Genomic DNA, 27,866 nt, shown 5'->3' on the forward strand with positions numbered 1-27,866 from the left:
ATCTTTCCATGATGGACAGTTTGCAGCCATCAGAAAGAATGGGTAGATCTGTGTATATATACACATACAAATATATATATGCTTATGAAACCAAAGAAAGGAGTTAGAATAATATATACCATGTATATACCATGTTAACTGTGGTTAACTCATGGTGGGGCGGAGGTAAAGTTTTTTTCACATTTTTCTCCTGTCTCCTTCAGTGAGTAAATATTTTACAGTGAACTTGTATGGCCTTTTTTTCCTTGAAGTATAATTGATGTTCAATATTATATGTTCCCTACGTACAATTTAGTAGTGGTAGTGTTAGTCGCTCAGTCGTGTCTGACTCTTTGTGATCCCACAGACTGTAGCCCCCCAGGCTCCTCTGTCCATGGGATTCTCCAGGCAGGAATACTGAAGTGGATTGCCATTCCATTCTGCAAAGGATCTTCCCGACCCAGGGATCGAAGCCAGGTCTCCTGCATTGCAGGCAGATTCTTTACCATTTGAGCCATAGGGAAGACTCTCATGTACAATATAATGATTTACAATTTGTAAAGGTTATACTCTGTATATGCCATGTGTCCCTTCTAAAGAAGACAGGGGCTACACCAGAGTCCACACAAATCCTGCCAACACCCTTGGGAGAACTTCACAGTTCCCATTCATTTTGCAGATAGTGGGCGGCAGGACAGTTACCCTTGTCCCTTGTCCTCTAGTGGATGTCTGAGGTCTTTGGGTACCCAGAGCATCCTGGGTGAGCAGAAGTATTCTGTGCTCAGGAAAGGCTGTGTGTTAAGCCCTGACTCCCTCATGTTGAGGAAAGGAGGGAGGCCCCTGGGTCTTCTTGACAAGGATGTTTCTTGGCTTCTCTTTCAGGCTGTTCAGCAAAAGACCATCCAGTGCAACTTTGCCGGGGTTGCTCTGGGTGACGCTTGGATCTCTCCCATTGGTAAGTAGGACACTTTCGGATTTTTTTGGCAGGGGGCAGGGGTGGGGGTTGGGGAAAGGTGTGTTGGCGGGGCTGAGCTGCACGATGTGCAGGATCTTAGTTCCCTGACCAGGCATCAAACCTGGGCCTCCTGCACTGGGAGCGACGGGGCTGGCAGGGACATCCTCAGTCCCTATTGTGAAAAGCACTGCCCTTTGTGTGTCCTTTCTGGATGAACCTCCTAGGACACTGTGACGCTGCAGAAGCCTTGACCCGAGACCTAAGGGGTCAGTGGGCATCCTGCCAACTGTCTCGCTCAGAGTGACAGAACTGGCTTCCCACGCCCTTCAAGGGTCTCATCACAGCTGCGTTAACAATACTAAACACTTTATATGTGTTAACTTTGCTGAAGCTTAACGACATCTCCATGGGATGGTTGGTGTTATTATCCCAGCTTTGGAGGTGATGAAACTGAGACTCAGGTTAAGCAGTTTTCCTAAAGTCACACAGCTAAACCCAGGATGCACATGAAGGCAGCAGGCACTTAGCCGTCACCGTGCGTTCCTCCTTGAGACCAGTAGGTCAGCCTCCTCCTTTGCACGTGCTCTTTGTCTGGTCCAAAACCTCCCGAATTCAGCTCGCATGACCCACCCGCCCTTAAGAGTCTGTCTGCCCAGCCCTGAACCCCTGTGTCCAGGTGCACCGTAGGGATCGCTCTTCCACCCCAGAAGTACTCCCTTTTTGGAGGAGGATTACCGTTCACTTCCATGTGCGATTATTAATTGCTTGCCAGGGAGCACGTGTTGTGCCCAGTGCTGGGAAAGATACACAGACCCGCTTCATGCCTTCAAGAAGATCTGCACAGTTCAATGTGGTAACCATAGCCACAGTACCGAAATCAGATTGATTATATTCTTTGCAGCCAAAGATGGCGAAGCTCTATACAGTCAGCAAAAATAAGCCCTGGGAGCTGATTGGGGCTCAGATCATGAACTCCTTGTTGCAAAATTCAGACTTAAATTGAAGAAAAAAGGCAAAACCACTAGACCATTCAGGTATGACCTAAACCAAATCCCTTATGATGATACAGTAGAAGTGACAAATAGATTCAAGGGATTAGATCTGATGGACAGAGTGCCTGAAGAACTATGGACAGAGGTTCGTGACATCGTACAGGCGACAGGGATCAACACCATCTCCAAGAAAAAGAAATGCAAAAAGGCAAAATGGTTGTCCGAGGAGGCCTTACATAGAGTTGAGAAAAGAAGAGAAGCTAAAGGCAAAGGAGAAAAGGACAGATAGACCCATCTGAATGCAGAGTTCCAAAGAAAGCAAGGAGAGATAAGAAAGCCTTCCTCAGTGATCAGTGCAAAGAAACAGAGGAAAACAATAGAATGGGAAAGACTAGAGAGCTCTTCAAGAAAACTAGAGATACCAAGGGAACTTTTCATGCAAAGATGGGCTCAGTAAAGGACAGAAACACTATGGACCTAACAGAAGCAGAAGATACTAAGAAGAGGTGGCAAGAATACACAGAAGAACTGTACAAAAAAGATCTTCATGCCCCAGATAATGACGATGGTGTGATCACTCACCTAGAGCCAGACATCCTGGAATGTGAAGTCAAATGGGCCTTAGGAAGCATCACTACAAACATAGTGGAGGGAATGGAATTCCAGTTGAACTATTTCAAATCCTAAAAGATGATGCTGTTAAAGTGCTGCACTCAATATGCCAACATATTTGGAATACTCAGCAGTGGCCACAGGACTGGAAAAGGTCCGTTTTCATTCCAGTCCCAAAGAAAGGCAATGCCAAAAAATGTTCAAACTGCCGCACAATTGCACTCATCTCACACGCTAGTAAAGTAATGCTCAAAATTCTCCAACCCAGGCTTCAACAGTACATGAACCATAAAATTCCAGATCTTCAGGCTGGATTTAGAAAGGGCAGAGGAACCAGAGATCAAATTGCAAGTATCCATTGGATCATCAAAAAAGCAAGAGAGTTCCAGAATAACATCTACTTCTGCTTTATTGACTATGCCAAAGCCTTTGACTCTGTGGATCACAGCAAACTGTGGAAAATTCTTAAAGAGATGGGAATACCAGTCCACCTAACCTGCCTCCCGACAGTTAGAACTTGATATGGAACAACAGACTGGTTCCAAATTGGGAAAGGAGTATGTCAAGCCTGTATATTGTCACCCTGCTTATTATTTAACTTACATGCAGAGTACATCATGCGAAATGCTGGGCTGGATGAAGCACAAGCTGGAATCAAGATTGCTGGGAGAAATATCAGTAACCTCAGATAGGCAGATGACACCACCTTTATGGCAGAAACTGAAGAAGAACTAAAGAGCCTCTTGATGAAAGTGAAAGAGGAGAGTGAAAAAGTTGGCTTAAAACTCAACTTTCAGAAAGTTAAGATCACGGCATCTGGTCCCATCACTTCATGGCAAATAGATAGAGAAACAATGGAAACAGTGAGAAACTATTTTTTTTGACCTCCAAAATCACTGCAGATGGTGACTGCAGCCATGAAATTAAAAGACGCTTGCTCCTTAGAAGAAAAGCTATGACCAACCTAGACAGCATATTAAAAAGCAGAGATATTACTTTGCCATCAAAGGTCCATCTAGTCAAAGCTGTGGTTTATCCAGTAGTCATGTATGGATGTGAGAGTTGGACTATAAAGAAAGCTGAGCACTGAAAAATTGATGTTTTGAACTGTGGTGTTGGAGAAGACTCTTGAGAGTCCCTTGGACTGCAAGGAGATCCAACCAGTCCATCCTAAAGGAAATCAGTCCTGAATATTCATTGGAAGGAGTGATGCTGAAGCTGAACCTCCAATACTTTGGCCACCTGATGAGAAGAACTGACTCATTTGAAAAGACCCTGATGCAGGGAATGATTCAAGGCATGAGGAGAACAGGACAACCGAGGATGAGATGGTTGGATGACATCATTGACTCGATGGACATGAGTTTGAGCAAGCTCTGGGAGTTGGTGATGGACAGGGAGGCCTGGTGTGCCGCAGTCCATGGGATCGCAGAGTCAGACACGACTGAGCGACTACACTGAACTGAGCCACATATGACTATTTAAATTTATATTATAAAATACAATAAAAATCAAATCTTTTGTCTGCACTACTATCATTTCAAAGTATCCAGTAGCCATAGGTGGCTGTGGACGTGTTGTGGATCACACAGATACAGAACGTTTTCGTCACTGCAGAGGTGACCTCAGAGGTACACATCCAGGCTCAAACTACGGCTTCTAATTCAAGTCTGTCCCGCCACCCTGCCTTAGTAAATAAGCTTTTTGCTGGGACACTAGCGTGCCCATTCATTTGTAGAATACAGGTCATCTGTTTGGAGCCTGCAATAACAGAGTTGAGTAGTTGCAACAGAGACCAGCTGACCTGCAAAGCCAAACACATTTACTGTTTGTCCCTTTACAGAAAAGGTTTACCAATCCCTGGTCTAGATAAAGCAGGAAATGGGATGCCTTGGAGGACTGCAGTTGATTCTTTATAAGAAACCGAGGCCCAGGCTTGATGGTTTAGCTGGAGAGGAGAATGACAGCTAGTTTCTGAAGGACCTGGTGTGTCTGCATTTCTCAGGGTGTGTCCTGAAGAATATCAGCCCAGTGAAGTGCTATGCAAAGGGCTCCATGGCCAAATAAGTTTTGCAAGTGCCAAATACTGGCCGCACCTCCTCAAGGTTCACAGGCACATTAAAGGCTCTGTTAAGTCCTGCAGTTAAAAAAAAAAAGTGTTGTCTTTTGCATAACCCCAAAGGTATTTAGCCAACAAATCATATTTCTGTGTTAATACCTAGGGTAGCATCCTGCAGAAGTGAGGTTATTTGAAACAGACTTTGAGATGGTTGGGCTTTGGGGGAACTGTTGAAGGCTTTGTAGCAAAGGAGTGGTGCATTAGCCATTGTGTCATCTTAATGCCCTCTTGTAAGTTAAAAATGTTCCTGTTGCTCAAACATCTCCAGTATGGTGGCTATCAGGGATATAAAAGAGAGAGATTGAATAAATAAGGGCTGTGTTTTCATTTACTCTTTTCTCCTTTTGGAGAAGCTATTTTGTTACCCTACCCTAATGATTGGAGTAGGAAGTGGCAACCTGCTCCAGTATTCTTGCCTGGAAAATCCCATGTACAAAGGAGCCTGGTGGGCTGCAGTCCATGGGGTCACAAAGAGTCAGACATGACTGAGTTACTGAGCATGAGTGCCATGTATTCAAATGTGCTCTATAAGTTACGGTCCTTGATGGAAGTCCAAGTGTGTGTGAGTCACTCAGTCGTGTCCAGCTCTTTGTGACCCCATGGACTGTAGACCTCCGGGCTCCTCTGTCCATGGAATTCTCCAGACAAGAATACTGGAGTGGGTTGCCGTTTCCTTCTCCATTGATATAAGTCAACTGTACTTCAATTTAAGAAAAATTACAGAAAACAAAAGAAAACCACATAAGCAAAAAAAAAAAGTTGTGCTTGCTACCTTCTTAGCACTTCTATCAATGGACTAGCCTTAGTTACGGTAACTGTGAACTTGTCCAAACCAAGCCCACCTGTTCTCTGTGAAGTTGGGTGTTGTCTTACTCACATTTGTCTCATAAAACTCATTATTGGCTTTACTCCAGTTCTCACGCCTTTACATTCTCAGTGTACTTTTGGAATTGAATTGATTGGCAGTATAGCCCCAGAAACTTGATGCAATCAGTATTCGTCCTTAATTAGCTCCTTGGTGGAAACTTGTGTCCTCAAATTGGAGGAGCGGGCAGGGTGCAGAGCAGAGCGGAGCAGAGGGCGGGGAAATACCTTATACCCTCACAGTCGAGAAGCGTGCAGATAAGCGCTGCCGCTGCACACGCACGGCCTGTCCGTGGAGCCGTCCCTGGCGCTGACTCACTGGTTGGGCCGGTATCAGGCCAGATTAATGTGGCCCTTTAGCCCTGACTCAACAGAAAGGTTCCACACCCTCACCCCACCTCCCAGCCACCAAGACATGAGCCCTGGTGGGTTAAGGAGCCTTCAGACCCAAAGCCACTGTGTTTCTTGCTTCTGTCTCTCTCTGCTTTGGGAGGAAAGCTGGTTAGGTATTTTGAGGGGAGGACAATCACAGAAAACTCACTCTGTCCCTACGTGGTGTCCTTTAGATTCGGTGCTCTCCTGGGGACCGTACCTGTACAGTGTGGTAAGTAGACGAGCCCAAACTCTCAGCCTGACAGCCCAGCTGACTTCCTCTGGCTGTGTCTGCAGGAGGGACCAAGCTAGTTGGGTTTGTCTGTGCGGTTGACACTGCCCCTTAGGGACCTATTTAATAATCCATATCAAGTTGAAAACCGTAAGCAACAGCCGGCCTTGGGGACAAATTTAAAGAAACATCAACACAGTTATCCCATTGCTCCAGGTACTAGACATGCACATTTTAAAATCTCCCCGGATTTTTATTATAGACATTTCCGGATATGCAGAAAGGTTGAATGATCATGGTGAACACGCATATAGCCATCACCTAGACTTGGTTGCTATTTTCTGGCATTTCCCTCATCAGTAAACACAGCGCTTGTTATGCTGTGCTTTTCTATGAACGTCCCCCTTGCTTCTGCCGCCCACTCTTTCTGTTACCCATGCCTACCCTGAGTGATGCCAGAGTTCTGTCTCTTGCCAAGTCAGAGTGTTCTTGTTTGCATTCCAGTCTCTTCTAGATGACCAGGGTTTGGCAGAGGTGTCTAATGTTGCAGAGGAAGTCCTGGATGCCCTGAGCAAGGAACTCTACCAAGAGGCCACCAGGCTCTGGGAGAAAGCAGAAATGGTCATTGAACAGGTAAGAGGGGATGTGTTTGGGCCAGCCTACTTGGCTTTTCCCTGGGGGTGAAGGGACCTTGGTTGGTATTGTCAGGGCTGGGGTCTATCCAGAGACTGCCCACAAGTCTGGAAATGATGTCAAGCTAAACAATATATCTGACCAGTCTGAGCAGCGACAAGGTCAGAAAGCCACCCAGCCTGCAAGACTTGCCTGTCCCTCAGCTGAAAATATGGATTCTATAAGAAAGAATATGTCCCGCCAAGGTGAGTGTTTGGGTCCTTGCCAGCCAGTATTCTGGCCGCAGTGAGCCAGGAGGACGAATCCACAGGTTGAGGACTTGAGTGTGTAGGACCCTCTGCAGATTCTTCCTGGAAATTAACACACAGGCTCTTGGTTTTCTCCTGTGGCATTGGAGCCATCCTTGGATGAGCTACCCCCAGGAGACCGTGTTGGCACTGCTGGTCTCTGGGCCTCCAGAGCTTATTTCTTTCTGGTCTGAGCAAATGTACAAAATTAAAGCTGTCCTTGGACAAGATGGGGAGCCAGGTACCTTACTGTTTTGCAGCTCTGGTAATGGATAAACAAAGAAAAGAAATAACACAATTCATTTCTTGTGTATTTCAGAACACAGATGGGGTGAACTTTTATAACATCTTAACTAAGAGCTCGTCTGTGTCCAGAGTGGTGTCGAATCTAGAATTCACCCAGAAACACCTTGGTGAGTGGACCTTGACGTTGGGAGACCATGTCTCAGCTTCCCTGCGTCTACCAATTTTTTGAAAAGTTTTATTGACATATAGTTTACATACCATAACATTCACCCATGTTGTGTAATTCAGTGGGTTTTAGTGCATTTAGAACATTTCATCACCACAGTCCTGTTTTAGAACATTTCCATCACCCCAGAGAGATCCCACATGTCTGTCTGCAGTCAGTTTCTTTTCCCACTTCCAGCCTCAGGCAACCACTAACCTGCTTTCTGTCTCTCTAGATTTGCCTTTTCAGGACATTTCACATAGATGGGATCATGCATGAGGTAGTCTTGCACTTAACACGGTGTTTTTGAAATTTGGAAACCAGCTTCTACACGTTGAATTACAATGTTAAGCCTCCTAAAGGCTGGATTGAGTTGTTTTCACTGCGGGTGCTGAATGCCTGATAGCCTCCCTTTATACAGAAGCTGCCAGAGGCCTCTAGGTTCCACTCAGCTGATTTCCTTAGGCCGTGCTGGAGAACCTTACTGGCCCCAAAGGACATAAAATGCACCAGACAAAGCCAATAAAGCCTCTCCACTTGGAAGACGTTCCTGACTTTCCCCCCCATCTGGGGGAATCAGGGGACCACTTTTCATCTTCCAGGTGCAAGCCTCCCTCTCACAGCATCCCTGGCAGCTTAGAAAAGAGGGAGGGCCTCTTGGTCTTGTTTCCAGTCCTTTGACTCACCGTGTACCAGTTTGTTTTAGTTCATCTTTTCCAGCGCCACGTGAGACAGCTCCAGCAGGATCCCTTAAGTCAGCTCATGAACGGTCCCATCAGGAAGAAGCTCAGAATTATTCCTGAAGACTGCATCTGGGGAGGTAACTTGTGTGACTTCATGAAGTGTTGTTTGTAGAGCCGGGGGTGAAAGAGGTGACGATTCAAAGCCTTAATTTGTAGAATGGGTGTTAGTGGTGCTAAGTGTGTTCAGTTGCAGGTAGAATATTATTACCGTTCACATTTGATAGATGGGCAGACATACAGAGACAGTGAGTGGCATGCCAAAACTGGCTCAGAATAAAGGATTGGTGAGGGAAGTGGGCGGGGAAAGAAATGAAGCGGTGGGTTGTAAGTTGATCACTGTTGAAGCCAGGAGTGGGTCCATGAGAATCATCATCACCATCTCCTCGTTACTTTTATGTCAGTGTGAACTTTTCCGTAATAAAAACTTGAGATTTTAAAAAGCCATGCCCAAGGCCACGGTTGGTTATGAGTGTATTGAAAAAAAAAAAAAATCATTTTTCGGCAGGGTTTGAGCAGGTCGGCCTCTGCAGGTATCCTGATGTGGATGATGAGGTCTGTCATCTGTTGCCTTCTGGTCTGAAGGTCATGGGGGGAAATATGGGAGTCCTCAGGGACCAGGATGAGGGAGAAATAATCTAGCGAAAGTTCCTGCTCAATCGTACAGGGAAGCCATGAACAAGCGGGACTCCCATGCTCCTGGAGGGGGAACCCGCCAAGCTGAGGAGGGTTTTTTTCATGTCCAAGAGCCCCAAAGCCATGTTCCATGGGGTGGAACCTTGACAGCTGCAGAGAGACTGGGACTGGACCAGCCTCCCAACCCTCAGAGAGGTCAGCAGAGCACTCGTCCTAGACCTGGTGTCTTCAAGTCCCCGTCACCCCCTGGAGTTCTTTAGAAATGAAGGGAAGGTTCGCTCAAATAAAAGAATGCAGTTTCAGAGCCGTGAGGGATGCAGACAGCTGTGGGGGGCTGTGGCGCTGAGGAAGAGCAGATGTGAGTATCCCCGGGAGGCCAGGTGCAGGCCAGGCTCACGAGAACACACCTTGTCAGCTCAGCCCCCTCCTCTTACCCTCATGGCTGTGTCGTCCGGCCCCAGCTTCTCTCGTTACAGGGACTTTTGCAGATGAAAACTGCTAAGGACAAACTCCCCCTGGCTCTGGGTGTGCCTGTGTAGGGTCTGGAAATGAGACTCCTTTCTGGGCACCCTCGGTGTCCTGAGCCCAGTCTGTAGTCTGCCGGCTGTGTGTTCCTATCCCAGCTTGCCACTCACTGTGTTGCCCAGGGCATGTTTCTCAGCCTCTCTGAGCCTCATGTTCCTTGCACAGAGTTGATGAAGGAAGGAGGCCCTGGGATGTTGCTGACACAGGACGTACTTAGCACAGTGACTGGCAGATAAAATTCAGTGGTGGCTGTTGCCCTTGTTTTTCAACATGGTCAGGGATCCAACAAGAATGGTGTGCAGACCGCCTCCCCTGTTGCCCGGGGCTGGTCATCCATGTGGCTGTACCAGGGACAAGCTCCAGCTATGTTCAGGGCCGGTTTGTTGATGATTTCAGTTAGCCCTACTTAACCTGGCCCTGGAAGAAAGCAAAAATCAGAAACCTTAGCCTTGGTGTTACTCAGTAAAGGAGGAAAACTCAGCTGACCCCAAAGCCGTGGTGTTGGAGAAGACTCTTGAGAGTCCCTTGGACTGTAAGGAGATCCAACCAGTCCATGCTAAAGGAGATCAGTCCTGTTTCCTTGGGCACTGGCCTTCTCTCGGTTTCCAACCCTCATGACACACAGCATCTGCTCTTGTCACGAGCACCTGAGTGAACAGAGCGTGTGCGCTGTTAGTGCTCGCCTTCTGCACGGCCAGCCTGGGGCACGGATTTCCAGGCCAGTGGGTTCTGGGCCGGCGGGTTCTGTTGGGGAAGCAGTGGTGTGTTCAGGCTTCCTCACATGGTGTGTGGCGGTCACTCTTGGGGTCCTGGAGGCTCTGGACTGAAGAGTGCCTCTTGCTCAGGCAGGTTCCAAGCCGCTCTCTCTTTCTCCTTCCCCTTGTACAGGCCAGGCCCCCATCGTCTTCCTGAACATGGAGGGGGACTTCATGAAGCCGGTCATCAGCATTGTGGACGAGCTGCTGGAAGCCGGGGTCAACGTGACCGTGTATAATGGACAGCTCGACCTCATCGTGGACACCATGGGTAGCAACCGGTCTGAGGGGAAAGAGGAGGCAGTGTTGTGGATGGAGCTGGCCCCTTGCTCGGGGGAGGGAAGTGACATTGATGTGGCAGGAGGAGGGCCATTTTCCGTTACCTGCATCCACCTCTGACCTTGGCTCTTTGAAGAGGGCAGGGCTGCCCGAGGTGGTGACCCCCTCAGAGAAGTCCGGCCTGTCCTTCTTTTGAGGTCTTCAGTCAGTCAGTTCAGTCGCTCAGTCGTATCTGACTCTTCACGACCCCATGAACTGCAGCACGCCAGGCCTCCTTGTCCATCACCAACTCCCAGAGCTTGCTCAAACTCATATCCATTGAGTCGGTGATGCCATCCAACCATCTCATCCTCTGTCGTCCCCTTCTCCCGCCTTCAATCTTTCCCAGCATCAGGGTCTTTTCCAATGAGTCAGTTCTTCTCATCAGTTGGCCAAAGTATAGGAGTTTCAGCTTTAGCATCAGTCCTTCCAATGAATATTCAGGACTGATTTCCTTTAGGATGGACTGGTTGGATCTCCTTGCAGTCTAAGGGACTCTCAAGAGTCTTCTTCAGCACCACAGTTCAAAAGTGTCAATTCTTTGGTGCTCAGCTTTCTTTATCGTCCAGCTCTCACATCCATACATGACTACTGGAAAAACCATAACTTCAACCAGATGGACCTTTGACAGCAAAGTAATGTCTCTGCTTTTTAATATGCTGTCTAGGTTAGTCATAGCTTTTCTTCCAAAGAACAAGTGTCTTTTTTAATTTCATGGCTGCAGTGATTTTGGAGCCCAAGAAAATAAAGTCTGTCACTGTTTCCGTTGTTGCCCCATTTATTTGCTATGAAGTGATGAGATCAGATACCATCCATGATCTTAGTTTTCTGAATGTTGAGTTTTTCTGAAAGTTGACCTTTAGAGGTATGATTAAAGAAAAGGTTAATTCGCACCCCCACCTCAGAATTTAGAAAGAAGATGTTTCCTTGACCATTGGACAAAGACACCAGTTAGCTAAGGGAAAGCCTCTCTTTTTGTGTCAAGGAGAAGGTAACACTGCAAGGGGAAGGCTGCTGACCCTATCCAGCTGAGGACCCAGGGGACGTGGTCTTTGTGGGGTCCCTGCCACGCTGCCTGCCACCCTGTGCCCACCTCCTGGTTTCAGGAGGGCCAGGGAGAGGCTCAGACTGAGGCATGTGATCTGGCGAGTGTCAGCAGCACTGAATATTTCTGCGACTTGTGAGCCAAGATCACTGAGGACATTTTGAAACGGTTCTGCATTTCTTCCATGTACTCCCCACGTGGTCCACCGTCTGCCTACCTGGGGCTTTTCTGTCCTCCTGGCAGCCCTGCCTGCCCCCAGAGGTCCCAAGGCTCCTTCCTTTGGAGCGGGGGAGCCATGGGAGGGTCATGGGCAAAAAGCACAGCTGTTAGGTTTGTCCTGGGCAGCCTGGCTGTGGCTGGGGCACCCAGTGCTACAAATGCAGAGTCTCAGGTCCCGCCGGATGTACTCCATTGGAATTTGCATTTTAGAAGGATCCCAAGTGCATTTTGTGTGCCTCCCCACTTTCAAATTCTGTGCCAAGTTATAGGACCCAGATTTCGGTTTCTGCTCTTCTCAGCTCTTCATGCTGGGCCATGCTTTGTCCCTCTTGCCAGGTCAGGAGAACTGGATGCGAAAACTGAAATGGAAAGAATTGCCCAAATTCAGGCAGCTGAAGTGGAAGCCCCTACACAGTGACCCCAGATCTTCAGAAACATCTGCCTTTGTCAAGTCCTACAAGAACCTGGCTTTCTACTGGATTCTCAGAGCTGGACACATGGTGAGAGTCAGCGTCTGTCCCAGATTCACGGCTCTGGGGGTGGAGGGAGCCACACGCGCTGGTCTCATAGGTGCCTGGGGATCGGTGTGTTTGCTTCACTGGAGTAGTTAGTCTGCTGAGAGATTTAATGCTGGGGTCTCTACCCTCTGCTCTTCAGGTTAAATGAGTTGAATGTTGCTTTCCTCTGGACAGTTTGTCCTGAATAGGAGAGAGGAAGGAATTGTCTTTCCCTAACATTTTTTGCTTTTTTTAAAATTTTTCTTTTAACGGCTATACTGTTTTATTTATTTATCTGATTTTTTGACTGCGCTAGGTTTTTCTCTAGTTGCGGTTCACAAGAGAAAAACAGTGGATTCTCTCATGGTAGAGCAGGGGCTCTAGGCACACAGGCTTCAGTCCTTGCAGGTCGTGGGCTCCAGAGCACCAGCTCAGTAGCCTGGGCTACAAGGGCTGAGTTGCCCTGCGGCATGTGGCATCTTCCCAGACCAGGAATCGAAGCCATGTTCCCTGCTTTGGCAGGAGGATTTTTAACCACTGGACTACCAGGGAAGTCCTCCCTGACGTTTTGAGGGAGTGATATTAGAGCTCAGTCATCTGTAAGGCTGAGCGCAGTGCAGGGTGCAAGGCAGGGAGTGCATGTTAGCAGCAGTGGCTCTGGAAGTTACGGAAAAGGAGGCACGTTTCCTTCCTGAATGTTGAGTCCTCTGGACCCCTGCAGCCCAGCATCATGGGAGCTCGGGAAAGCGTGTGTCCAGCACAGGGGTCATTTCACAGAAGGGGTGCTCTCTCGAGGATGGCACCCAGGCACGGCTGTCCTCCAAGGGCGTTATCACGAAACTGGTCCCCTTCCCGGGAGCCGGGTCTCGGAGCCAGTCCTGACCCCAGGCCCAGGCAGAGAGCCGGGAGCGCTAACGCAGATCCTCCTTGCTTCCAGGTTCCTTCCGACCAACCGGACATGGCCCTGAAAATGATGAGGCTGGTGACTCAGCAAGAATAGGATGGCCTGGGCTGGCTGCAGGTGAACTGCTTGGCCTCAGGGCACGGGAGCCCCGGGAGCAGTCTGGTGCTGTAGGAACCACCCTTCTCCCCTCGAGTCTGACTCCCGGGGAGCGGCTGACTTGGGCTGATTGTGCAAGTTCCCGTCAGCTTTGGCAGAGAACAGAATCATTGCCTCTGTAGCAACTTGCAAATCATTTCTGCTTGGGAAGACTTTTTTAAAAAAATGGATTTGTTTTAATCAAAATGAAGAATTGAAATAGCTTAATGTTTTCTTATTATAAAAGCAAATTGTGTGACTTACAGAGAAAACTGGAGATGCAAACAAAGAACCAAATAAATATCTGTATGCTCCTTTCCCAGGGAAAAGCACTATTACCAGTTAAGTGTTCTCCCTACAACCCTTTTTTTGCTATATATACATACATATTTTTTTACAAAAACGCAATCATTGCTGTGTTATGTCATGGTCCATTTTGTTCACACATCAGTATGTCCTGAACACCTTTTCGTGTCAATAAATTGTTCTCCTGTAACATTTTAATGTGTGCTGAGCATCCAATTTTATAGCTGTACCGTAATTTACCTACTAAATACTCAGTTGTTTCCCATAAGCAGTTTCTAGTTTGTTGCTTTTATAAACGGTGCTCTGGTGATATTTCCTGATAGTTACATTTTTACACACATCCTTATCATTTTATTACAAAAATTCCCCAAAAGTATACTGGTCAGGTCAAAAAATTGTAACATTTTTTAAATGCTGAGTTTGGGACTTTTAAGTGTAATTCATGGCTTATGATCTACAAAGGCTTCAATGATAGCCTTGAAACAAATACCACTTCTGGTAGTTGTGGGGCTAAGATTTTGAAAACCCAACACAGAGTCTTATCCTGCTGAGTGTGGGGAAAGAGTTACAATGGGTTACGCCTACGGTGACCAGCCCCTTCTGACCTGATGCTAAAACAGACTTCTTGGGCGGTGCTCCACACTTTCCCCCATGAGTTGGTTTGCTGTTGGGGAGAGAGCAACTCCTGTGTGTCTACTCCTGTGTAGACCAGGAAGAACTGAGAGTCTTGTACTGGGTCCCTCTAGACTCCACCAGTGAATGGCAGTCTCCTGTCGCTTCTGCTGGGAAAAAATTTCACTATGAGTATAACTAGTTACTGAGTCTTATGAGCCCTTGAGACATTGAAGTGGACAAGTTGAATTCCCAACCACACAGGGTCTTTTTTGTTAGAAGTTAGGGTATGTTGGGGAAAGGAATGCAAGTTTGAGCATTAGAATATGTCATATGTGTGGCAGAGTCCAATGAAGCTGGGACTGCAAAGCTTTTTTGCCCCTGGAAGCCCTTCTATCGCCACCTGAGGAGGTTAGTCTCTTGCCCTGATATCCTATAACTAATTCCCAGACTTGCCTAAGGCCTCTGTTGCTGCTATATTATATCCTCTCTCAAGCTGTGCCCATGGTTTCATGGGGATTTTCTGCGAGTGGACTCAGGAAGAAGAGTCTCAGGTTGGTTTTCAGATGGTTCTGCGTGATTGCCATGCATCATCTGAACGTGAGCGGCTTTGCACTGAAGCTCCTCTCCGGGACAGCCCAGATGGTGGTGAAGGGGAGTCCTCCCGGTGGGCAGAACTTGGGGAACTTCGTTCATTTTGCCTGCAGGGAGAAGTGGCTGGAAGGAAGGGTCTGCACCAAATCATGGTTTGGTTGGAGAGTGGAACTGGAAGGAGCACAATGAAAAAATGGAAAGGTCTGAAGAAGAGGTCTGAGGATAGAGCCCTCTGAATGGCAGAGCAGGAAGATATTTCAGTTCCATGGCATGCTCATCACAGGGTAGAGGAAGGGCTTCATAATCGAGTGGTTGGGATGACCCATTTGGTAGACATCAGACAGCACCCCCCACCCCAGCAACTCCTGTGAGCTCGTGAACGAAGTGGCCCTGGCTATGATGGGGGCTATGTATGGCTCAGTACCAGGAGCGTGTGTCCATCAAGACTGACCTGGCTGCACCTACTGCTGAGTGCCCAATCTGCCAGCAGCAGAGGCGGCACCGAGCCCCTAACGTAACACCATTGTTACAAGGGCTCAGCCAGCCACCTGGCATCAGGTTGATTACCCTGAACGACTTTCATGATGGAAGAGGCAGCGAGCCACTCCTACTGGAACTGCCACTTATTCTGGATGTAGATTTCACTGCCTACAAAGCTTCTGCCAAAACTGCCATCTGTGGGCTTCCAGAACGCCTCATCCGCCATCGTGGAATTCACAGCAAATGAAATACCGCCGTGGGTTCTTGCTCTTGGAATTCACTGGTCCGTCCTTATTCCCCATCATCTTGAAGCAACCCCTTGGACAGATGATTGACTGATGGCTTTTTGAAGATTCAGTTGTATTGCCAGGTAGGTGGTGACACCGGGCAGGACTGGGGCAGTGTCCACCGGCTTGTGGTGAATGCTGGAATGCTCTAAATCAACGTTAGTTTCTCCCATACCCTGGATTCCGAAGTTCAGGAATCAAGGGATACATACGAACGTCAGTCTTCTCAGGGTTAACAATCCAACAAACTTTTGCTTCCCATCTCTGCAGCTTTAGCATCTGCTGGTCTAGAGATCTTCATTACAAAGGGAAAAATGCTTTCACTGTGTCACTTTGAGAAACAGCAAAGACTGCATTAAATTGGAACTTGAAGCTGCCATCTGGCATCTTTGGGCACTGAATCAATAGGCAAAGTACTGGCTGGGGTGATGGACCAGACTAGTAAGGGGAAAATGGGTTGCTGCTACACAGTGGGGGTGAGAAGGGATACTGCAGGAGACCCTTTGGGGTGCCTCTTAGTACTCCCATATCCTCTGATTAAGACCAATGGAAAAGGGATAAACAATAAGATCCTACTGTACAGCACAGAGAACTATATTTGGTATCCTAAACAAAACGGATAAACAATGATGGAAAAAAAATTTTTAAGAATATATATATAACTGAATCTAAATATAACTGAATCACTTTTCTGTACAGCAGAAATTAATACAACATTGTAAGTCAACTAAACACCAATTAAAAAACTAAAAGATAAATGGAAAACTACAACAACCCAGTTTAGACAGTCAATGTCCCAGACTTCACAAAAGGCTGGAGTCATCCCACCAGGCAAGAATCTAACAACTGAGGTGCTTGCTGAGGGCAAAAGAAATACGAAATGAATATAGATGACAGTGGTTGTAAATACTAGCAGGTGGCCTTGTGACCAGCTCTGGAATGAGGCCTCTAATAGTTATAAATATTTCTTCCTTACTTTGATGTGAATATATTTTAGTAAATGTTAACCAAAATGGTTTTATCTCCTCTCTCTATCATTGAATCTCACATGACTCATAATCACTTTATATGTAAGTATTTTAAGTTACAAGAAGTCAAAACAGGAGTGTAAATCAGCTAGGAAAAGAATGAACATTCAGTTCAGTTCAGTCGCTCAGTCGTGTCCGACTCTTTGCCACCCCATGAATCGCAGCACGCCAGGCCTCCCTGTCCATCACCAACTCCCGGAGTTCACCCAGACTCACGTCCATCGAGTCAGTGATGCCATCCAGACATCTCATCCTCTGTCGTCCCCTTCTCCTCTTGCCCCCAATCCCTCCCAGCATCAGAGTCTTTTCCAATGAGTCAACTCTTCCCATGAGGTGGCCAAAGTACTGGAGTTTCAGCTTTAGCATCATTCCTTCCAAAGAAATCCCAGGGCTGATCTCCTTCAGAATGGACTGGTTGGATCTCCTTGCAGTCCAAGGGACTCTCAAGAGTCTTCTCCAACACCATAGTTCAAAAGCATCAATTCTTTAGCGCTTAGCTTTCTTCACAGTCCAACTCTCACATCCATACATGACCACTGGAAAAACCATAGCCTTGACTACACAGACCTTTGTTGGCAAAGTAATGTCTCTGCTTTTCAATATGCTATCTAGGTTGGTCATAGCTTTTCTTCCAAGGAGTAAGCGTCTTTTAATTTCATGGCTTCAGTCACCATCTGCAATGATTTTGGAGCCCAAAAAAATAAAGTCTGACACTGTTTCCACTGTTTCCCCATCTCTTTCCCATGAAGTGATGGGACCAGATGCCATGATCTTCGTTTTCTGAATGTTGAGTTTTAAGCCAACTTTTTCACTCTCCTCTTTCACTTTCATCAAGAGGCTTTTAAGTTCCTCTTCACTTTCTGCCATAAGGGTGGTGTCATCTGCATATCTGAGGTTGTTGATATTTCTCCCGGCAATCTTGATTCCAGCTTGTGTTTCTTCCAGCCCAGCGTTTCTCATGATGTACTCTGCATAGAAGTTAAATAAGCAGGGTGACAATATACAGCCTTGACGTACTCCTTTTCCTATTTGGAACCAGTCTGTTGTTCCATGTCCAGTTCTAACTGTTGCTTCCTGACCTGCATATAGGTTTCTCAAGAGGCAGGTCAGGTGATCTGGTATTCCCATCTCTTTCAGAATTTTCCACAGTTTATTGTGATCCACACAGTCAAAGGCTTTGGCATAGTCAATAAAGCAAAAATAGATGTTTTTCTGGAACTCTTGCTTTTTCCATGATCTAGCGGATGTTGGCAATTTGATCTCTGGTTCCTCTGCGTTTTCTAAAACCAGCTTGAACATCTGGAAGTTCACAGTTCACGTATTGCTGAAGCCTGGCTTGGAGAATTTTGAGCATTACTTTACTAGCATGTGAGATGAGTGCAATTGTGCAGTAGTTCGAGCATTCTTTGGCATTGCCTTTCTTTGGGATTGGAATGAAAACGGACCTTTTCCAGTCCTGTGGCCACTGCTGAGTTTTCCAAATTTGCTGGCGTACTGAGTGCAGCACTTTCACAGCATCATCTTTCAGGATTTTAAAGAGCTCAACTGGAATTCCATCACCTCCACTAGCTTTGTTCGTAGTGATGCTTTCTAAGGCCCACTTGACTTCACATTCCAGGATATCTGGCTCTAGGTGAGTGATCACACCATCGTGATTATCTGGGTCATGAAGATCTTTTTTGTACAGTTCTTCTGTGTATTCTTGCCACCTCTTCTTAACATCTTCTGCTTCTGTTAGGTCCATACCATTTCTGTCCTTTATCGAGCCCATCTTTGCATGAAATGTTCCCTTGGTATCTCTAATTTTCTTGAAGAGATCTCTAGTCATTCCCATTCTGTTGTTTTCCTCTATTTCTTTGCATTGATCACTGAGGAAGGCTTTCTTATCTCTTCTTGCTATTCTTTGGAACCCTGCATTCAGATGCTTATATCTTTCCTTTTCTCCTTTGCTTTTCGCTTCTCTTCTTTTCACAGCTATTTGTAAGACCTCCCCAGACAGCCATTTTGCTTTTTTGCATTTCTTTTCCATGTGGAAGGTCTTGATCCCTGTCTCCTGTACAATGTCATGAACCTCAGCCCATAGTTCATCAGGCACTCTATCTATCAGATCTAGTCCCTTAAATCTATTTCTCACTTCCGCTGTATAATCATAAGGGATTTGATTTAGGTCATACCTGAATGGTCTAGTGGTTTCCCCTACTTTCTTCAATTCAAGTCTGAATTTGCCAATAAGGAGCTCATGATCTGAGCCACAGTCAGCTCCTGGTCTTGTTTTTGCTGACTGTATAGAGCTTCTCCATCTTTGGCTGCAAAGAATATAATCAATCTGATTTTCAAAGGCAAAAAAGGAATCCTGACCCTGATGCTGTCCTGGGGATGATGTGAGAATGGTTTTGGTTGTAAAAGAGATAGTGTGTCATGTTAAACAGAAGCATGGTTTTGTTCTTGTCTCTATTTGAGAGTAAATGTGGTTTCAGGCAACGTGTGGGTACCAAGTTAAAAAGGGGTCAACCGTAGTCTTTGTAATGTCCCAACTTACTTCAGCCAAACTGTTTTCCAGAATTAAATTTCCTCTGTTTCTGATTAGAATGGCCCACAAGACTGGAGATTCTGTAACATTTGTAGGATGGAAATTCATTTTTCCCTACTTATGTGAGCTGCTGTTTCACCTTATTAACTCTTGTCTTCTCATCTGTTTCTTAATTTCTTGTTTCATGAACTCCGTGTTTGCTTTAATTTCCTTGAGTGGGAGCAAAGTATTTAGAATTGCCTAGTGCAAACCTTCCAAGGACTGTTCCTCATCTATTTCACCTGTCTTTTGTCTTTTGTGTTAATTTCCTCCATTTTAGTTGAGATTGGTTATGGGTATTTTTCATGCTTGCTTGTTTATGCATATGAATGAGGGTACCCTTTGAACGAGGGTAGTTATAGCATAATCTCATTCCCCATCCTGTTTGTTTGGTTAACTTTCAGATTGTTCCCTGAGTTTTTATTCTGGAAGATTGGATGTCATGGGTCCATATGGTCTGTTTAGTTGTTATCTGCCTAAGGGAGGTAGATGCTGGGATCTTGAGCAATAAGAACAGATCTTTGTCAAATTTTAATGGGGTTGCTGCTGCTGCTGCTGCTGCTAAGTCGCTTCAGTTGTGTCCGACTCTGTGTGACCCCATAGACGGCAGCCCACCACGCTCCCCTGTCCCTGGGATTCTCCAGGCAAGAACACTGGAGTGGGTTGCCTTTTCCTTCTCCAATGCATGAAAGTGAAAAGTGAAAGTGAAGGCGCTCAGTCGTGTCCAACTCCTAGCGACCCCATGGACTGCAGCCCACCAGGCTCCTCCATCCATGGGATTCTCCAGGCAAGAGTACTGGAGTGGGCTGCCATCACCTTCTCCATTTGATGGGGTTACATCCTGACAAATCCATCACATGTTATAAAATAATAAGTTGAAATTGCATTTAATATACCTAACTTACCTATCTTATCTAGCATAGCCCCAGCCTATCCTAAACAAGCTTAGAACACTTACTTTAGCCTGCAATTGGGCAAAATCATCTAACAATACAATAGAGCTGTTGTATAATAAAGTACAGACTGTCTCATGCGATTTGTTGAATACTGTACTGAAAGTGAAAACCAGAATGGTTGTCAGTGTCTCACGATCATGTGGCTGACTGGGAGCTGTGGCTGCTGCCACTGTCCAGCATCCCAAGAAAGCGTTGTAGCAGGTATCGCTACCCAGGGAAAGAGCACAGTTCAGCATAGGATGGAACTTCCCTGGTGCAGTGGATAGGAATCCACCTGCCACTGCAGGCGACATGGGTTCGACCCCTGGTCCAGGAAGATTTTACCTGCCACGGAGCAAGTAAAGCCCACATTCTGCAACTGCTGGACCTACACTCCACAGCTATTGGAGCCTGCACACTCTCGGGCCTAGAGCCACAACTGCGGAGCCCACGAGAAAGGGTAGCTCCTGCTCACCGCAACTAGAGAAAGCCCGCGCACAGCAACAGAGACCCAGCGCAACTGAAAACAAGTCAATAAATAAGTAAATAATTTTTAAAAAGAAAGCAAAATCTGATGTAAGGTTTCTACTGAATGTAATTTGCTTTGCATCATCATCGGAAAATTGGAAGGCAAACTGTTGCAAGTCATGGGCTATCTGTATTGGGAACCTTCCTTAGGGCCCAATTCACTAATGGCAGAGGTGCCTAGATTTTGCTGTGGTCCCCTGCTATAGGATGAACCAACCACTTTTTGCTTTTTGTTTGGGGTTTTGTTTTGTTTTTTTGGACCAATCACTTTGGCAAAAAGCAAAGTCCAGAGAGACCTAGGGACTCCTTATTTGCTTCATCAGAGCAAGTGAGAGAGAAGAGTCAGGGAGAGAAGGTGAGCAAGGTGGAGGTCACCTTCCTTCATAGCCTGATCCCAGAATGCTATCTTATCACCGGCTCTTAAGACGAAAGTCAGTAGGTCCTGCCCTTGTGTAGGTGAAGGAAATTACACAAGGATGTGAATACAGGAAGCAGACATCCCTGGCAGCCATTGAGAGACTGTCTACCAGGTGGCTTAACACTCATTTTCTACTGCCTCCCTCTATCTTTTTTCACCTCGGAACTCTTCTTGTCAAGAGAAGGGGCAGAGGAGAAAACATGATGATGTACAGACTTTCAGGATCTCCTCAAGTCTCACACACCTGATGTAGAAGGGGCTTCCCCGTGGCCTTAAGTTCAACTCCAAAATCCTTAGTTAGTTCAGTTCAGTCGCTCAGTCGTGTCCGACTCTGCAATCCCATGAATCGCAGCACGCCAGGTCTCCCTGTCCATCACCAACTCCCGGAGTTCACTCAAACTCACGTCCATCGAGTCGGTGGTGCCATCCCACCATCTCATCCTCCATCGTCCTCTTCTCTTCCTGCCCCCAATCCCTCCCAGCATCAGAGTCTTTTCCAATGAGTCAACTCTTCGCATGAGGTGGCCAAAGTACTGGAGTTTCAGCTTTAGCATCCTTCCTTCCAAAGAGCACCCAGGGCTGATCTCCTTTAGAATAGACTGGTTGGATCTCCTTGCAGTCCAAGGGACTCTGACCTAATAGAATCAGGGGCCTCTTCAGCCTCGTGTCTCTTTATCCCATCACTTTTCACTGCAGCCGTATTAGAAGATGTGTTCCTTGGGAGGGCCCTATAAATTTTATCCTGTTCCCACCCAAGTTCTGAAACAACTGAAAACAACACAATAAAGTCAGCAGATAAGAAAACCAAAATAGATTAGGGGACACAGCTTAGTGTTTGAATCAGAATGCACTTGCTAATTGACCTTGAACCAGCCCATCCAAGGGAACGATGCAGTGTGTAGGGCAGACCCCGCCTCTTGCTCATTCTAGTGAAAAACCATCTGGTGTTGTTTCGGGGGCTCTGAAGAGCTCCAGTACCATGGTCCTTTATGTCTCAGTGCAGAAAAGAGTTCAGTGAGAGACAAAGTGATAGATAAGAAGTGATTTATTACAATAGGAGACTTGTGAGGCTTACAAGCAGGTGGGCAAGGGGTGCTTCCCCAAGAACTTCCTGGGCTATGGTTTTATAATCAGTGGAAGAGTGGGGAGCGGGAGAAGAACTTCTTGTTCTTTCTTGAGTGGACTTCATGCTTCCATCATCAGCTCCTCATCCAGGTTGACCTGAGCGTTTTCTTGTCCCTGCATGGCCAACCTAGGTCCACAAATCTTGTTTTTCATGTGTGCAGAGAGCATGTCCTAGGGATTATGAACTTGCTGAGCTCACTGGGCAGGATATGGGTCTCCTGCCACCACTGTTTTATTGTTTGGGGGCACGTCTTCTGCTTCTGTTGCATGGTTTTGTTGCTAAGCAAGCCTCCCTGGTTTTGTGCCCAAGCAAATGTGCTTTCTTGAGAGATCATTAACTAACAGGGGTCTTGCGTACTTTTTCTACTCACAGTTCCCTGGTGGGGCCTGTAGGGGGATTTTTAATCACTTAGACTTTGTCTTCTTACTCTGGCTCTATCACTGGTAGAGAGGAAAAAAGAAAACCAAATCCCCTAAGCCAGGATCTAGGCTAAATAGGCTCTACCTGGTCAAGAAATGTAGACCAGCATCTGTGCCCCACTGCGATGAACACCGTGAATCAGCTTTTACCTCCCAGCCCACCCTCATAGGCACCTTCCTGAGAGCAGAGGTCAGAAAGCTAGCCTATACTCACAGAAGCCTTTGCACCTAGGGTTCTGGTTGTAAGTAAGGTGGAAATTAGACGGTGGCCCTTATTTATTTATTTATCTGGCAAGCCAGGTTATGGAATCATGAAATTTTTCAGCAGTAATGTTCCAGCATCCATTTTTCCTGTGTGTATGAAGCGTCTGTTGGGGTGGCAGCTTCTTCTTCTTCTTTTTTTTAAAAAATTATTTATTCAACTGCTTCAGGTCTTTAACTGCAGTACGTGGTATCTTCATTACATCATTCAGGATCTTTCATTGCAGCATGCGGGCTCAGTAGTTGTGGGGCACGGGCTTCTCGTGAGTGGTTTTACTTGTGCCTCACTCAGCATTTGGGATCCTAGCTCCCTGACTAGGCATCGAATTTGTGTCCCCTGCATTGCAAGGCAGATTCTTAACGACTGAACCACCAGGGAATTCCCCTGGGGGGACAACTTCTTATCTGACGGCTCCTAGTCCCTGACTTCAACTATGGAGACCTCTGTGAAGTCAGTAGCTCCAGTGGTAGGAGCTACACTTGTGGATCAGTTCTTCCATGTTCTTAGACTCACCCATGGATGCCCTCTCCTTGAGCCAGCTCTTCCCTCCTTCCAGTCTTTCCAGTCAAGCGGTGGGCAGTGAAACCTGATAAACCCTTCCCTGCCCAAAATATCTACAGTGCTATTTCCTGCACTAAACTTTGAATGATACTGTAATGTAAGTGCCTGACAATTAGCTTATTTGTTTTATCATAGGTGCCTGACATTAAACGTTTGACTGAGAAAGCACATTGCGAGCTACACGACCACATAAAGAGCCAGACCACCCAACCTGTGGATTTCCCCCTTTAGAAAGCTCTGGGTGACCTAGATAACTGACTACTTGAGAGATCCTGCTTTTTCCCTTCCTGCTCCTGTGTCTCCTTCCCATTCCTATCTTTTAAATTCGCCAATTAAGAGTGAGACTTCCCTGATGGCTCAGGTGGTAAAAAAATTCTTGCAGGAGACCTGGGTTTGATTCTTGGGTCAGGAAGATCCCCTGGAGAAGGAAATGGCAACCCACTCCAGTGTTCTTGCCTGGAAAATTCCATGGACAGAGGAGCCTGGCGGGCTACAGTCCTTGGGGACAAAGAGACGGACACAACTGAGTGACTAACACTTGAACTTTTACTTTTCACTTTCAATAAAGAGTGAACTCATGAAACGCTAGGCACCCCAGCTTGACCCCCAGTAAAGGCAGAACCCAGGTTTGTGCTCTCTTTAACCATGGCCTCAGAGTGTGGCCCCAGGCATGCCTGTACCCTCCAGGTCTTGTGAGTAATAAACCTTGTCTTTTCAAACATCCCTGAGTGTTGCTGTGAGGTGCAATCATGATCAGAACCATAGGAGCTGGTCCAGCCACAACAACTGGCTCCAGTATGGGGAGAGGAGACTCACCACAAGCAGCAGGGGCCCAGGTGAGTGCCCCTAGGCACTCCTCACAGACAGATAGCATCAGGGTAGTAGGCTGAGACTGACACAAAACATACCCATCAGGGAACTCAGCCTTCCTCTTTGCAGAGGATTAAAGTAGGGCAAGACCTAAGAGAAAGTCTTCAGAGAAAACTTAAAGCCAGAAACAGGGAAGAGGCCTCCCCCTGCTCAGCACCCAGCACTGAACTTCTCCTGTGTCCTTCTTACTGAAAGGCCTCCTGCCCCTCCCCACCCTCTTACTCATCTTTCAGGTCTCAGCATAAGCATGACCTTCTCTCAGAAGCCTTCCCAGATTCCCCCAGGCTGGGTTAGAAGCCCCCTTACTCACTCTTGCCTGACCTCTCCCTGCACTCTGTGATCCTCAGGCTCCTGGTGATGACTTCCTGTGGCCCTGGTACAGAGCAGGTCTTCAAGGTGCACCAGTTTGCTGGCCGACTGGCCATCCCCGGGCGGGAATGAGGAACGAACACAGTGGACCTCCTCCAATTTGTGCGGCTCCTGAGTTTGCTGTTGCAGGCACCTACCTATGTCACTGGTTCTGTCTGGTGTTGACTAAAGTATTATTCATGACCTAAAAGTTGAGAGTTGTGTTTTATTGGGCAGCAATTTTTTAGGACTTCTAGCATGGGAGGCAGCATCTCAGGTAACCCTGAGAGAGAGAACCGCTCCGAGGAGGTGAGGTGGAGATGGGGGCAGGAGCCAGGTTATGTAGAAGTTTTGTAACAAAGGGCGGGTAGTCTGAACATCAAAAGATTATTGCTAATTAAAGAAAACCCAAGCTATGTATCAGTTCAGTTCAGTTCAGTCGCTCAGTCGTGTCCAACTCTTTAGGATCTCATGAAGTGCAGCACGCAAGGCCTCCCTGTCCATCACCAACTCCCGGAGTTCACTCAGACTCACGTCCATCGAGTCAGTGGTGCCATCCAGCCATCTCATCCTCTGTCATCCCCTTCTCCTCCTGCCCCCAATCCCTCCCAACATCAGAGTCTTTTCCAATGAGTCAACTCTTCCCATGAGGTGGCCAAAGTACTAGAGTTTCAGCTTTAGCATCATTCCTTCCAAAGAATACCCAGGGCTGATCTCCTTTAGAATGGACTGGTTGTATCTCCTTGCAGTCCAAGGGACTCTCAAGAGTCTTCTCCAACACCACAGTTCAAAAGCATCAATTCTTCGGAGCTCAGCTTTCTTCACAGTCCAACTCTCACATCCATACATGACCACTGGAAAAACCATAGCCTTGACTAGACGGACCTTTGTAGGCAAAGCATTGTCTCTGCTTTTGAATATGCTATCTAGGTTGGTCATAACTTTCCTTCCAAGGAGTAAGCGTCTTTTAATTTCATGGCTGCAGTCACCATCTGCAGTGATTTTGGAGCCCAAAAAATAAAGTCTGACACTGTTTCCACTGTTTCCCCATCTATTTCCCATGAAGTGATGGGACCAGATGCCATGATCTTCGTTTTCTGAATGTTGAGCTTTAAGCCAAATTTTTCACTCTCCTCTTTCACTTTCATCAAGAGGCTTTTTAGTTCCTCTTCACTTTCTGCCATATGGGTGGTGTCATCTGCATATCTGAGGTTATTGATATTTCTCCCGGCAATCTTGATTCCAGCTTGTGCTTCTTCCAGCCCAGCGTTTCTCATGATGTACTCTGCATATAAGTTAAATAAGCAGGGTGACAATATACAGCCTTGACGTACTCCTTTTCCTATTTGGAACCAGTCTGTTGTTCCATGTCCAGTTCTAACTGTTGCTTCCTGACCTGCATACAAATTTCTCAAGAGGCAGGTCAGGTAGTCTGGAATCCCATCTCTAGGGAGACACATAAGTATGGGCTCACAGAAGCACTCCCATGATATGCAGCTCAGCTATCTGGAGCGGGTATCCTGGGTTTTCACAGCCTGAGTTTCCTCAGGGCTCACCGTAGGGAGTGACTGCAGGCTGGTGGCTGATAGGCGTCAGGAATTCTTTTCATCCCTGTGTTCCCTCAGCGCTCACTGGCGCACTGCAATCAGAGATGAATTCGACATCCTCTGTCCACTGCTATGGCAGGAAACAGTCCATTTCTCTGGAATTTCAACCCTCAGCGATACTCACTTTTGACCTTGTCTGCACATGAAATTTGTTGCGTTCTCTCTCTCTCTTTAGGCCGTGCCATATGACCCGTGGGATCTTGGTTCCTGACTGAGGCTCAAATCCGGGCCCTCAGCAGTGAGAGGGCAGAGTCCTAACCCCTGGGCCGCCAGGGAGTTTCCTGCCACATTTTCTCATTTCAGAAATGTGGTGTTTTCCTTTTGCTCTGTTCTCTTTTCAGGTTTCTTGGCAGATGTAGCAGTTCACTGTTGCAGAAGTCTTGGGAGCATCACTTTCAGCGATAGCGAGGAGAACTGCATTTCTCACAAGGAATTGTGACTTAGGGCCATCTGTTGCACGGTTAGCTGCACTTTATGGAGCCTATGCTGTAGGGTAGGTAATCAGGCAGATTGTAGGCTGAGTGTCCAATATGAGAAACTTTCTGAATGAGGAATCACCTGGCACTGGTCAGAAGGGCCATTATCAAAAAGACTGCTGGAGAGAGTGTGGAGAAAAGGCAACTCTCCTACACCTACACTATTGGTGGGAACATAAATTTGTATGGCCACTTTGGAGAAGGATGGAGGTTTCTTTAAAAACTAAAAGTAGAACTATCAGATTATCCAGCAGTCCCATTCCTGGGCATACATCCAGAGAAAACCATAATTTGAAAGGAAACATGCACCCCAGTGTTCATTTACGATGGACAAGACATGGATATCAATATCATCAATAGAGGAATGGATAAAGAATATGTGATACATATATACAATGGAATATAAAAAAGAATGAAATAATGCCATTTGCAGCAACATGATGGACCTAGGGATTATTGTACTAAGTGAAATAAGTCAGACAAAGACAAATATCATATGATATCACTTACATGTGGAATCTAAAAGGATTATAAAAATGAATTTCTTTACAAAACAGAAACAGACTCATAGACTTCAAAAACAAAACTTATGGTTACCAAAGGGGAAAATTGTGGGCGGGGGTGGCGGGGGGGATCAATTAGGAGTTTGAGATCAATATACACACACTGCTGCTGCTGCTGCTGCTAAGTCGCTTCAGTCGTGTCTGACTCTGTGCAACCCCATGGACTGCAGCCCACCAGGCTTCTCCGTCCATGGGATTCTCCAGGCAAGAACACTGGAGTGGGGTGCCATTGCCTTCTCCGATACACACAGTACTATATATAAAATAGATAATCAACAAGGATCTACTACACAGCAAAGGGAACTCTATTCAATACTCCAGTAATAACCTATTTGGGAAAAGAATGTAAAAAAATGGACATATGTATATGTGTTAGTATAACTGAATCACTTCACTATACACCTGACACTAATATAAAATGTAAATCAACTATTTTTAAGAAAAATTAAATTTAAAAGAGAAGTCCTCTGTCTTAAAATGAATCTGTCTTCTATTTTAGGCTACTTCAACCACCTGGGCAAGTCTTCCCTGACTGTAGCCCTCTCCCATCTTGTCCCCAGAGGACTAAGGCTCTTGCTGCTCAGAGACCGACTCCCTTGGATCACCA

General features: G+C 46.5%; 1 protein-coding gene across 1 annotated transcript in view; it reads left to right on the forward strand.

Annotated features, from left to right (window-relative positions):
* The window catches only part of SCPEP1 (serine carboxypeptidase 1), a 33,885-nt gene extending 20,111 nt beyond the window's left edge, over window positions 1-13,774 (forward strand). Inside the window, exons 6-13 of the mRNA XM_070772503.1 lie at window positions 862-934; window positions 6,088-6,125; window positions 6,630-6,758; window positions 7,365-7,458; window positions 8,203-8,316; window positions 10,286-10,423; window positions 12,071-12,234; window positions 13,169-13,774. Coding sequence (XP_070628604.1) covers window positions 862-934; window positions 6,088-6,125; window positions 6,630-6,758; window positions 7,365-7,458; window positions 8,203-8,316; window positions 10,286-10,423; window positions 12,071-12,234; window positions 13,169-13,231 — 813 coding nt within the window. The 3' untranslated portion in view covers window positions 13,232-13,774. The remainder of the gene's footprint in view (window positions 1-861; window positions 935-6,087; window positions 6,126-6,629; window positions 6,759-7,364; window positions 7,459-8,202; window positions 8,317-10,285; window positions 10,424-12,070; window positions 12,235-13,168) is intronic.
* The last annotated feature ends 14,092 nt before the right edge of the window (window positions 13,775-27,866 follow it).

This window comes from Bos indicus, chromosome 19 (genome assembly GCF_029378745.1).
Source record: "Bos indicus isolate NIAB-ARS_2022 breed Sahiwal x Tharparkar chromosome 19, NIAB-ARS_B.indTharparkar_mat_pri_1.0, whole genome shotgun sequence".
Lineage (NCBI taxonomy): Eukaryota > Metazoa > Chordata > Mammalia > Artiodactyla > Bovidae > Bos > Bos indicus.